General features: G+C 56.1%; 1 protein-coding gene across 1 annotated transcript; it reads right to left on the bottom strand.

The window, feature by feature from the left end:
* Positions 1-1,576: 1,576 nt before the first annotated feature.
* Crybb2 (crystallin beta B2) lies at positions 1,577-9,101 on the bottom strand. Its single transcript, XM_021646323.2, has 6 exons — positions 8,999-9,101; positions 7,988-8,067; positions 5,109-5,227; positions 4,409-4,541; positions 3,337-3,479; positions 1,577-1,834 (listed from the first exon to the last, which is right to left on the bottom strand). Exons 2-6 carry the CDS (start codon positions 8,039-8,041, stop codon positions 1,666-1,668), a joined length of 618 nt encoding a protein of 205 aa, XP_021501998.1. The 5' UTR covers positions 8,042-8,067; positions 8,999-9,101; the 3' UTR covers positions 1,577-1,665.
* Between the last annotated feature and the right edge of the window lie 3,208 nt (positions 9,102-12,309).

Raw genomic sequence — 12,309 nt, 5'->3', positions numbered from 1 at the left:
CATAGAGGACCTGGGTCTGACTCCCAGCACCCACATGGTCGTTTCCAGCCATCTATAATTCCAGGATCCAGTGTCCTCTTCTTTGACCCGGTATCAAGCACACATGAGGTGCACGTAGGTACATGCAGACAAAGCACTCATACACATAAAGTGAAATAAATAGATCTAAAAACATTTTTAATAATAAAAAAGAGGCAGGATCTGGAGCAGGGGGCTCCATGGAACTCCATCCCAAAGTCATGTCTGATCTGATTGGGTGAGGGACACCCCTGCCAGAGTGATATCAGCCCCTTCTGCGCAGGGTTGGTTCACACTCATGGCTCTACCCTGTCATCCTTCCAGATAGACTCCTGTGTCCGGAAGTGGCCACCGGCCTGCAGAACTGACCCCCTGCTTTGTGAGTAGTCAGCCTTTGGTATTTTGTTATAGCAACAGGACACAGACTGATATGCCTCCCCGATTTCCCGTCTCTCCATGTCAGAGGGGGCATTTCTAAAGAGCCTTTAGATGAAGAGGGGTGTCCAAGCATTCCTATGGACTAAAGGAACACCTAGAATTTCATAATATCAGGGTTGTACATAGGAGATGACAGGGACGCAGCAGACAGCCCGTGAACAGACCCCGTGTGGGGTTCTTCAGTGTCCTGCAAGCCAGCAGCTGCCCAGAGTGAAAAAAGAATGAAAGGAGAAACCGGGTCTCACCGCATTTGGCGCACAGAAACCGCCTCCAGAGAAAGCAAGAACGTAGCGCTGAGAGCAAAGCTCTGGAGCATTCAGGGGTGTCGGAGACTGGATCTGTGTCCTGGGGCTAGGAAGAATCTTTTAAGGACTGTGCAAAATGCGGGGTTTGGGGGAAAGCTTGAGGTCTGGGTCTGTTGAATTTTAAAATGTTATTCAGAGCTACCAGAAGGCAGGCGAAGAGAGTCAGAGCCCGGCATCCACCTTACACCGGAAGCCACAAAAGGGAGGCGAGCCCGCATTGCCCACGCTCGCCTGCTGTTCCGTCCCTGCTCATCTCTCATGGGAACGTCACAGTTCTGACAGGTCACCGGGGTGAGGCCTATGAGTGGGGCCTTGGCAGCCTCTCCTGGGCTGTGACCTTCCAGCCTAGCCACGAAAGAGACCAAACCAACCCCAGGACAGAGCAGGGGCCAGTGAAGCCGAGCGCACGCAGACAACGTGGCTGGGTCTTTCGAAAGGCCTTGGAGCCTCGGGCAGGCTCGGAACAACCCAGAAAGCCACACTGTTCACTCTGCAGTAATGACAGAGCAGTGAGGATGGCAGGAGGTGCACCGGGCGCCTGCCGCTCACCCACATGCAGTGTGAGTCCCACAAGGTCAGCCACGCTGGCCACCCGAGCAAGGTCAACCAGACAGACGCTCAGGGCGGTCGCTGGTGTGTTCTAGGCCTCACAGCTGTGGAGCGGCCTTATTGCAGGCCTCAGCCCAGATGCCTGCTGACTGCCCCGCCCCACTCCTCTCCCTTACCCCCCCCCACGTGCACACACACAAGTGCACACGTGCACACACGCATACGCTCGTGCCCCGGGCACACGTGGATAAAAGACGCACAGCAAACAAGTTGCAATCCACACTTTATTCATTCTGAATGTCAGGAGGCCCCCGGGGTGGTGGGCCTGGCCCCTGGGGAGAGGAAGGCCGGGGCTCTAGCTGGAGGAGTGGAAGGCGCCTCGCTGGTGCCACTGCATGTCACGGATGCGGCGCACAGACTGCACCTGGGGGTGAGGGGCCCCGAAGTCGCTGCTGTCCTTGTAGTCCCCCTTCTCCAGCAGGTACTGCAGCCCACGGTAGCCAGGGTACTGGTACCCAACCCATCTGCAGGTGGAGGTGGGGGAGACATGATGAGAGGAAGAGAGAAGTGGGGGGGTCCCAACACCGGGAAGTCCAGGACGCCCCCTCCCACCCCACTCGCTAACACCGGGCTCCGCTTGCTTCCCCCTCCTGCTGGGGAGCTCGCTACCTCCCAACCCAAAAGCTTAGAATCACGTGGGCTCCTGGGCCTCCTCAGGATATCCTCATCCCAGCCTGAGCCCGGCAGCGAGGCTCAAGGACAGGAGGAGACAGTGGGTACCCTCTACCACCCACCCACGTCCAGAGCCTTCACCAGGCAGGGTGCCACTAACTCTCCAGCCCCTGAGGACAATGCCAACCTTCTCCAGCCCTGGCTGAGGCACCTGCCCGGAGGACTCGGGACACCTCCACCCCCGCCCTGCCATGCCCTGCCATGCTGTGCCGTCCCGGCCACGCTCAGCTGCTGAGAACAGGAGCCTCAGGGGCCTCCTCTCCGAGCAGGGCTGCCGCAGCTAGGTGTCTGTGGATGCCTTCCAGGCCCTCTCGCCCTGCAGTTCTAACTCTGCCTTCTGTCTCAGCTCAGGAGTCTGGGGGAAGCCCCTTAGGTCTGTATGGACCCTTAAACAATTGACGGTTGTCCCTCTGGAGTGCTGACTGCGCAAGGCAGACGCCAGGGACCGTCCTGTCCACACTCGGAGGCCACAGAAGCACATTTCGTGTCCTGCTTGGTCACTTTATACAGGGCCTCTCGCTGAATCTGGAGCTAAGCTGGTGTCCAGCAAGCCACAGCCATCCTCCTGCCTCCGCCCTCCACGGCGATGGGGTGACGGGTGTGCATGGTCAGCGACACCTGACCTTTCACATGGGTGCTGGGGATTTGAACTCGAATCCTTGCGCTTATCCCGTAAGTGCTCTTAGCCACAAAGCCCTCTCAGTGACTCCTTATCCCTACCCTATCGCCATCACACTGCTGGGAAGACAGTCATTATCTGCTCAGGACAGTAACAGAAAAGCACGTCTGTGTTTCGTGTGGGTGCGTGTGGATGCATGTGGATGCATGTGGATGCATGTGTGTGCACCTGTATGCGCATGTGCACGTATGCATGTATGTATGTATGTATGTACGCATGCATGCGCTTCCAGAATGTTCCATCCGCTGCTGCTTTAAGCTCAGCCAGCAGAGCTATGGACATAGAATGCTGACTGTATGCACCACCCCAGCACACGCCGCCCGAGGATCCGAGGACCGCATGCATGCCCTGCTTCACAGTGAGAATCCCTCAGGCCAGAGGCCAAGATCACGTGTCAATCCCTCCTTGAGACTGTTTGCAGGCCCGGGAGCTCGGCCTTCCCCGCTTGAGCTGAGACCATTCCATTCACCCCACCCGCCCCAGAGACTTTGGCGGGACACAGCCTCCAGGCCGGTGACTCCCACCTGACGGTCTGAGGGTGGGTGGGGGACAATTGAGCTCCCGCCCCCCACAGTGAGCTCAGGGTCCCGAGCTGAGGGCCGGGGCCGCACTCACGTGCCACTCTGCACCCGCACGGAGGACACCTTCTCCTGGTAGCCGTGGGCGTGGAAGCTCGGCACGTCGTCATCCACGACCTCCATCTTCTTTCCGGTGAAGTTGGGGTTCTCATACAGGATGATCTTGTGCTCTTGGCTGTCCTGTGGACAGAGGGCGCGGGGGAAGCCTGGGATGCCCTGCCCGTCCTGTCCCACCCTCCACCCACCTCTGCCAACGCGCCCACCTCACGGTGGGACAAAGGCTGGGGACTGTCACCACAAGGACAGCCTCAGCTCCTGTGCTCGGGGAGCGTTTGATTCTGAGACTCCAGGCTCCCTCTTCCCCCGACCTCTGCTTCCTGCTTCATAAACAGCAGCCATGACTGAGTGCCTGCCTGCGCCTGGACAGCATGCAGGCTTCCGGTGACCCCCAGCAGGCATAGACGCACGCGCAGGCGCATGCGCATGCACCATCTCCAGACCTACTGCCCCGCTCTTCTCAAATAGTCCAACCTTTCAGCAGCCCTTAGACCACGGGACACAGAACACTGAGGCTCAGGAAGCTCAAGGGACTCGCCCCAAATCACACAGACACAAGAGCCCGTGTCTGAGGGAAGGCCCAGTCTTCTACAGAGATCTGGGAGGTGCGAGTCCGGCTTTGGAAGGTTTGGGCACACAACTGAGCGTTGCTGAGTCCTTTCCCTACTCAACAGTTCACACGTTAGCAAGAATCAGGGTCAGAAATAGACCATTAGCTCACATGGCTGAGCCTTGGCTAAAGGCCAGTGTACCTTCCCGTCCCTCCTAGCCTCAGCATTCCTTTAATAGTCATGATTGCTAACTGAGCCTGGCCCTGAGGAGCATGGGCCAAAATGGCGTCCTCTGGAGCCGAGCTAGGAACGAAGGAGGCTCCACCAGCAAGAACTAAAGTCCCATTTTGCAGATGAGCAAGCAGAGGCCCAAGGAGGCCAGACGCCACGGTGGTGGTCCTCGGCCAATCCTGACAGTACAATGTGGGTGAGAGCTCTCCTGGGCCCGGCCCCTCCGGCTCCCTGGCGCAGAAGAAGGCAGAAAGATGCGAAGGGCCTTACCACTTTGATGGGCCTCAGGGAGCTGAGGGAGTCTGTCCTCCGGCTGCTGGTCCAGGAGTCCCAGCGCGGGTACTCACCCTTCTCAAACACGAACTGCTCACCCTTGCAATTGGCCTGCTCATAGCCCACCCAGCTGAAAGACACGAGAAAGGGCTAGTGAGTCCCTCTCTCTGCAGGCATCCTGCGGCAGCACCCCAAGGACAGAGAAGATACATACAAGGTCACCTTGGTGATCCAGAACCCAGGCCCCACTGCCCTCCATGCCTGAAGCACACCGGAGAATTAAGTGACAAATCTGAAGGACGGCTTGGCTACCGATGACAGTACGTACACCCGGCACCCTAAGGCCGAGAGGATGCTGGGAAAACAACAACAAGCTCTAAATGAAGAACAAGAACCCCGTGACCCTATCTAGTGATGCTAGCCAGTATCCACAGTGTGCATGCCTGAGCCTGGAGGCCACAGCCGGCAGGGTGACCTCAGCCAGGCACTGAAGGGGGACAGGTAAGCGCCACCAACTGGCCACTGAGCGTAGCTCTGGGCCTTGAGGTCCCCCGGGTCATCGCTTCATCCACAGCAGGCTCCAGAATCAATTCTCCCATCGTCTCTCCACTTGCCTGTATACTCTAAGCTCCTAGATTCATGGTAGAGAGACGTCCAGAGGACGTCTTCCATGGGCTCAGACCACCCAGATACTCACGGTCCAGCCTGCACCAGGACGGAGCCTGCCTTCTCCATGCCAGTCTCCTTCAGGTTGGGGCAGGGCCCGCTGAGCTCATGGGAGTGACCCTGGAAGTTTTCCTGCTCAAAGATGATGATCTGGAGAGGACAGGAAAGAGTTGAACAGGGGGTGAGCGGCCAGCCCAAAGAGCCTCAGGACTGCAGGCCTTTGGCCCTCTGAGTCAGAACAGGCATAAAGCATGAGTGAGGGCTGAGACCTTGAGCCTCAGTTTCCCTGTCAGCAGAGCCAGCAAGGGACAGGGAAGCTGCTAGAATGGCAGGCCCTATGGTCAGTGTTTGCTCAGTCGTGAGAGACGTGGCGCCCTTTCCTTTATGTCTGTGCAGTCCTGGAGACGAAGCCAGGGCCACTGTGCATGTCCAGCAGCCACCTTCCCCTCAGCAACACCCCAGCTTCCCAGAAGCACCTAACTCGGGCACCTGCCACAGATCAGGGCTGGGTACGTGGCCTGAACTTGGAGACAGTATGCAAGCTGAGCATCCTGGGATCCTGACAAAAGGTAGTTTCCTGGCACTGGTCCTGGGGTGCAGCACCGCAGATGCCAGATGCCACTTAACTCCCGGGAGGTGCCACAGCAGGGAGTGTAAGATCCCCCTCCACGGACACCCCCTCCCGTCTTCATTTGTCTCCTGTAAGCCCACACAGTCCTGGGCCTTCCAGCCTCTGCCCACGGAGGTCTTCACAACTCCCTGCGACCACATGAGCTGGATCTTAGCGGAAAGCCACCCCCTTACCTCTCCCTTCCCTCGGCAGAGGACCAGCAGGATCCGAATAAGGATCCCAAGACCCTGCAGAGTGGAGGGACCCACTCAAGGCCTTGCCACCAGGAGCTAAGAATGGACAGAGTCCATGAGAACAGGGAGCCTTCCCAGCCACGCCCGCTCTGTCCGCAGGGAGCCAGGTGCCTGCAGTCACCTCTGGTTGAGGAAGTGGGCAGGAGAGGGGTAAAGGGTGAGACGTGAGGGGTGAGGGATGAAGGGTGAGGAGTGAGGGGTGAGGAGTGAGGGGTGAAGGGTGAGGAGTGAGGGGTGAGGGGTGAAGGGTGAAGGGTGAGGAGCGAGGGGTGAGGAGTGAGGGGTGAAGGGTGAGGAGTGAGGAGTGAGGGGTGAGGGTTTAGGAGTAGCCGCAGGTCCGCAAGGTCAGCACTGCTAGAAAAAGCACTTCTTCTGTTTCCCAAGCTAGGGATTAGTGGGATAAAGAGAGCAAAGAGTGTGCCCAGGAGGGCTCAGGGGCAGATTCCACGGGCTCAGTTCAGCCTTCATGGTCACTGACTCCTCTGGGAACAGCAGCGGAAAACACGGGCTCTGGTTCCCCTACCCTGTGTGGCCCTGGGAGGAAGCAGGTTTTCCAGCCCTCTGCTTGGCAGCAGTACCTGGGTGAGGGGGCGCTGGGGAGGGCTAGAATGTGGAAGAGAGGACTACGTGGCCGTTACCCGGCCTGGGATATCAGGGCTTCCTGGGGAGTGGCCAGTGGGGAAGGGTCAAGGTCTCTATGCATTGGAAAAGCTCTCCATGCATGGGTCCCTGGAGCGCTGGACCCTGCTGCCAGCATGGAAACCGCTATTGCTACTAATTCTTGTTATTATCTGTAGAATCCAGATTCTTTCCTACGCCGAGCGGAAGCCACCAGATGCCCTGCACAAGCAGTCAGCTCTAGTGTGGGCTGCTCGCAGGAAACACAGATCTGAAGACAGCCAGGGCAGCAGGAACCTGCTTAACCAAGGAGAAGACAGACGTTCTCAGCTTGCTTCTTCTTAAGATTTCCACTGCGACTATTGAAAGATTTTAATTATGTATGTGATACATAGTGTGTGAGAGTGTGTGTGTGTGTGTGTGTGTGTGTGTGTGTGCGCACACACACGCGCTCGCATCATAAAGCATATGTGACATCACTGCATATGTATGTGATGGCACACTATATGTATGACATCACAGTAAGTATATGACATCACAGTATGTGTGTGTGTCGTCACAGTACTGAAGAGCAGTGCTCTGCTCTGCAGCCAGCCACCAAATTTTTCTTCAAACTCACCCAACTCGTTGGCAGCCTTCGGGCCTTTGCCCATGCTGTTCCCACTGCTCCATTCCCTGCCTCTGTTTTCATGTGCTTGCTCCCTCCCTTGACCCCAGTCACCTCTTCAGGCTGGTCCCCACAAAGTTCTAAGCAGACACAGCACTTGCTGTGTACCCCAGCCCTAAGGGTCCCCTTAACCTACTTCCTGTTTCCTGCCTGTCACTCCTCGAAGCTACAGTTCACCTGCTTGCTGACTGTCACGCAGTGAAAGTGAAGCTCATGGGGATGGAATAGGCCAGCCTGGGTGTGACCAGCTCTGAGGTGGGAATAAGCTCCACCCCCACAGACGTGGGGAGAGTCAGAAAGCAAAGCGAGAGCCTGAAAGGCATGGGGGTGAGAGGGACAGCCTGTGCCTCCCCAGGGGGAGGCTGAGCCCGGTTCCAGAACTGCACCATTGTTCCATGTGTAACTAAAGCTCCCCATCGCATAAGGCTGATGTTCAGAGATGTCAAGCCACTAGCCTGGGTCACACAACAGGAGTGAGGCTGGAATGAATCCTCTCCAACTGCCACTGAGTCTCTGGACCACTCTTGGGGGGGGCATGGGCAGTGGCATGAGGGGTGGCAGAGAAGCAGAGAAATGTAACTCTTTAAACTCTGAAGGTGACTTTGGGCATCTGGGTGGGGAGGGGAATGGGGAATTAGCCCAGGTGTGCAGCTGGGGGAGACCGAGTCCCTGAGGAACAGGGTAGAGGAAGGGCACCAGGAAGGAGGAAGTTGATTTTGCAGAGGGGACTGAGCCTGCCCCTCCCCCCAGCAGGTACCCACCTTAGGGTCAAGGGGTTGGGGCTTGCCCGCCTGCATCTGGTGGTCTGAGGCCATGGTGGACTCTCTGGTGTCGAGGTGACCTAAAAGAAATGAAGAAGCGGCGTGAGGACCTTGCCGGGCCTTGGCTTCAGGCTGCTGTAGGACTTCTGGGCCAACCCCGGTGCAGCCCTCGGCCCTCTTTGCTTTTGCCTGGCTTCACATTTTTCTGGAAGCAGCCATCCGGCCTCTGTCCTCACCTTCACTATGAATCCAGCCCAGGTCTACATGGAAAATTCCTGCCCTCTCCCATGGTTTCTCTCCCCCATGGCTGGGCTCCTGTGCTGGGGGGGTCATTCTGAAAGTCCTTCCTGCATCCACTCCCAGCTCATTAAATCCTCTACCTTTAGGTGTTGAACTCAGTTGGACCAGTCCAAGTGCTTGATCTGCCATCCAGCAGCTGAAGAGCTACCCCCCATGCCTCAGTTTCCTGCTCTGTACACCAGGAAAGCAGTAGAGGCGCCTCACCCTCTCTGTGAACCGAGACTCCATACAACCGGTGAATCTGACAGGGCCCTGGAACGCACACGTTCCACACCCGGGAAGGGCCAGCCAGGGCGGCATTATTAGGGCCATTTCCAGGGGACTTAGTGGTGCTGAAATCACAGCGCTCAGAAGAAGGTGCGGCCTAGTCCAGCCCACAAGTTTCCCCTAAGGTTGGTCCAGCAGAGCGGCAATGACTAGACATAAGAGAGTTGGCTCAGCAAGACACGGTCAAGGGGGGGCAGCCCGTGGGTCACAAGCCAGATGCAGCTTCCCTTCCAGCCTCCAGTAGAAAAGGGGGGCTGAGAAGTTGGTTACTATATGAATGAGGAGCCCTGTCCTCCTCTGGGCCCCGGCAGAGGGCCTTTGGTGGCCCCTCTCCCCACTTAACAGAAGGGAAAACTAAGGCCAAGTGCTGAAGTCACTGCCCCATGCTTTCCAACAGGGGGAAAGGAGAGCACAGGGCAGAGCCAGCAGCAGAAGCCTTCTTACCAGGTCGCCAGCCCCCGCGAGTGCCGTGGAGCCTGGCTGGTGGGAGGTAGTATTTATACCTTCCCCAGGGGAGCTGGTGCCAAGATGGGTGACCGCTGCCTCCCTGTGGAAAGCAGGGTGAGAATGCAGGCTAAGCCTTCCCCAAAGCCTGGGTCAGCAAATGCCCACAGACATTGTGTCTGCGCACAATAATGTCATTAGCTTTCAGATTCGGCTGCGCCAGTGTGTCAGGCGGCCGGGCAAGGAGATGCCCACTTTGCATGCATCAGCCATCCCGCTGCCAGGACGGGGCCCTACCAGGTTCACGGGTGCAGTCACCAGGCCTGGGGCACAGCAGACAGAGGCCTTCTCAGTGTCCCTGGGGAAAAGCAAGCAGAAGCGGGGAGGCTTTAGGAAGAGGCTAACTCTTCATTCATCCGCTCACCCGCACGCTCCCATGCCAATCCTCCCCCCATCCACCCACCCATCATCTACTGACTGGGCAAGTTTTCTGTCAACTTGGCACAAGCTAGAGTTATATGAAAGGAGGGAACCTTAACTGAGAAAATGCCTCCCTAAGATCCAGCTGTAGGGCATTTTCCTAATTAGTGACCAATTGGGGAGGGTCCATCCCATGGTAGATGGTGCCATGCCCGGGCTGGTGGTCCTGGTTCTATAAGAAAGCAGGCTGAGCAAGCCATAGGGAGCAAGCCAATGAGCAGCACCCCTCCACGGCCTCTGCGTCAGCTCCTGCCTCCAGGTTCCTGCCCTGCTTGAGTTCCTGTCCTGACTTCCTCCCATGATGAACAGTGATTCGGAAGTGTGAGCTGAATGAACCCTTTCCTCCCCAAGCTGCTTTTTTGTCATTGTGCTTGGTTACAGCAATAGAGACCCTAGCTAAGACAACCCACACACCTATAGGTCCATCACTCAGCCAGCCACCTGACTATACACCTATTCCTCCCCAGTTCACCAATTAACCTACATATCCATTCGCTCACCCAAACATCCCCCATCTCTCTGTCTGTCCACACATCCATCCGTCCATAGATTTACCTATGATTATACATCCCCTATCTATCCATCCTTCCACCCATCCATTCATCTGTTGGTCTGTCTGTTCAGCCAGCCAGCCAGGTATCGTCCAGCCATCCACTGGTTCCAGCTCGGGGGCTGGTGTCATCATCCTCTCTGGCCCTGTCTGAGCCATGCAATCACACTCCACGCTAAGGAGTTGGAGTGGGAAAAGATCTGAAGGGTTTCATTCAACACAAACAACAAAACAAAACAATACCAGGAGCCAGATTAACAATTCAAGTGTACGTGAGGTGAGTGCTGACGAGGTCCTCAGGGACAAGGTGGGCTAGGAAGCCGGCTGAGGAGAGGAAGCTTCCGAGGAAAGCTGGCTGCCCACACCCACTGTCCTTCAGTGGGGTGTGCCTAGGAACCTGCTCCCAGGGTAAGAGAAGTCTCTCAGAACTCTGCTGCTGGCCAGTCACTGCTCGGGGCTTACGTCCCTCCTGAGTTCATGTCTTCCTGCAGCCCAGGCTCTGTCTTGACCTTGAATCCAAGGTCCAGCAAGACAGAGGGTATGGTGCTGAAGCCAAGATAGCAGATTCCCTCTCTCATCCTTTTTCCACGGTCTCAACAGTCAACAAACACATGCGCACACACACACATACATACATACATGCATATAAACCACATCGTATATACACACATGTACACATAAACACACGCACATCTCGCACACAGTACATAGTACACATACATACACCACAAACACAGGTGAATGTCACACACACTCATGTTCCTCAGTCCTCTTCCCACGCTGTCTCTCACTTGTCCCCAAACTCTATTGCTCATGTATTTCCCCATATGTAGACCATCGTGAGGGCAGAGGTGCCTTCTGCCCAGCTTGCTTTCAGCTTCCGGAGCCGGGAGCCTGACACAGACCAAGCATTGCAAAACAGATGGCTTGAAAGCAGCAGGCCGGCAGTTAAAGGTGCAGCCATTGTGGGAATCAACATGGCAGTCCTCTGTAGGTGTGGATGGTGACGGCTGGGCTCAGTTGGTAGAGTGCGTGCCTAGCATGAGCCCGGGGCTGGATCCGTAGCACCATACAGTAGTAATGTGCACCGGTAACCACAAAAGGATCAGAAGTTCAAGGTCATCCTCAGCTACATAACAAGTCTGAGGCCAGCCTGGGTCACATAAGACTCTGTCTTTTAAGATGTATTAATTTTGGTTGCAATACAGAAATAAAGTTGAGCCTCGTTGAGAAACCCCATCCCTGCTGGTGGTAAAGGTGCCGTGCAGGTCACTGCAGGGAAAAGTGATCCACGATCTGACCTGTTGGTAAACTCTTCATACTACAACACAATCTGTCAGGGCCCACACGTGCAATTGTGGCACGGCTGCTATGGGGTCACCAACAGCTCTCCAAAAGAAGTCAAGGTCTGCTCCACAGGAGAAGGTCCATATCCAGTACTGTAAACCTGGCTGGGAGGGTTATAGGCCCCCAAAGGGGCTCTTACCACTATTGTTTTGCTAAATGGCTGCAGTCAAACTGCCCAAATATTCACATTTGTACCCATAGGCCTGAGCTCTCAGCCTCAGTCAAAGAAGCTTCTTCCTGTGGTGAGCAGAAGTCAATACAAGGACTTGTAACTGGTCAATATGCTAGGAAAAGTGACTGAGTGCTCAGCCCTAAATGGAACATCTGTATCTATCCCCAGCCAAGGCTCAGGAAACATCAGGGAGGAGGGAGGAAGGAGGAGGGAGGAGGGAGGAGGGAGGAGGGAGGAGGGAGGAGGGAGGAGGGAGGAGGGAGGAGGGAGGAGGGGAATGTAAGAGTCTGGGCTGGGGGAAAAGAGCCGTAAAATGCTGTCTTGTGGACATGACGTGGCTGTTCCGTGCATGAACTCACAGCAGCTGTGGCCACAAGGTCCAGCCAGTCGACATTTCCTGGTCAGGGGAGGAATATTCAAAGGGCCGCCCTTCGATGAGGCGCTCTAGGATTTGCTGGCTGCTAGAGGAGGGGTAATCATGTCTCCTTTGTTGCGTGGCTCCTGGTGGGTTGCCCATTGTCCTGGTGACTCTTTATCCTTTACCCCACAGGTGCTACAGCCACGGTTCTCAAACTGTGCGCCGTGACCCCTTTAGTGAGCCTCTCTCTCCAAAATTATTTACATTCTGACTCACAGCAATAGCGAAATTACGGTTATGAAGCAGCAATGAAAATAATTGTGTGGCTGGGGGTCACCACAACATGAGGAACTGCATTAAAGGTCATTGGGAGGGGTGAGGACCACTGTTCCAGAGTCACCTGA

This window comes from Meriones unguiculatus, chromosome 4, assembly GCF_030254825.1.
Source record: "Meriones unguiculatus strain TT.TT164.6M chromosome 4, Bangor_MerUng_6.1, whole genome shotgun sequence".
In the NCBI taxonomy this organism is placed as follows: Eukaryota; Metazoa; Chordata; class Mammalia; order Rodentia; family Muridae; genus Meriones; species Meriones unguiculatus.
Note: the sequence above shows the minus strand (reverse complement) of the source record. Positions and strands in the feature narration are given on the sequence as shown.

What these genes read in the sequence shown, in the direction of transcription:
- Crybb2 (XM_021646323.2), bottom strand. Translation starts at nt 8,041, where the DNA reads ATGGCCTCAGACCACCAGATGCAGGCGGGCAAGCCCCAACCCCTTGAC. An exon ending in CCCAACCCCTTGACCCTAAG is followed by an intron (nt 5,228 to 7,987) that starts GTGGGTACCTGC and finishes TGTCCTCTCCAG; the next exon opens with ATCATCATCTTTGAGCAGGA. An exon ending in GTCCTGGTGCAGGCTGGACC is followed by an intron (nt 4,542 to 5,108) that starts GTGAGTATCTGG and finishes CGTGTCTTTCAG; the next exon opens with CTGGGTGGGCTATGAGCAGG.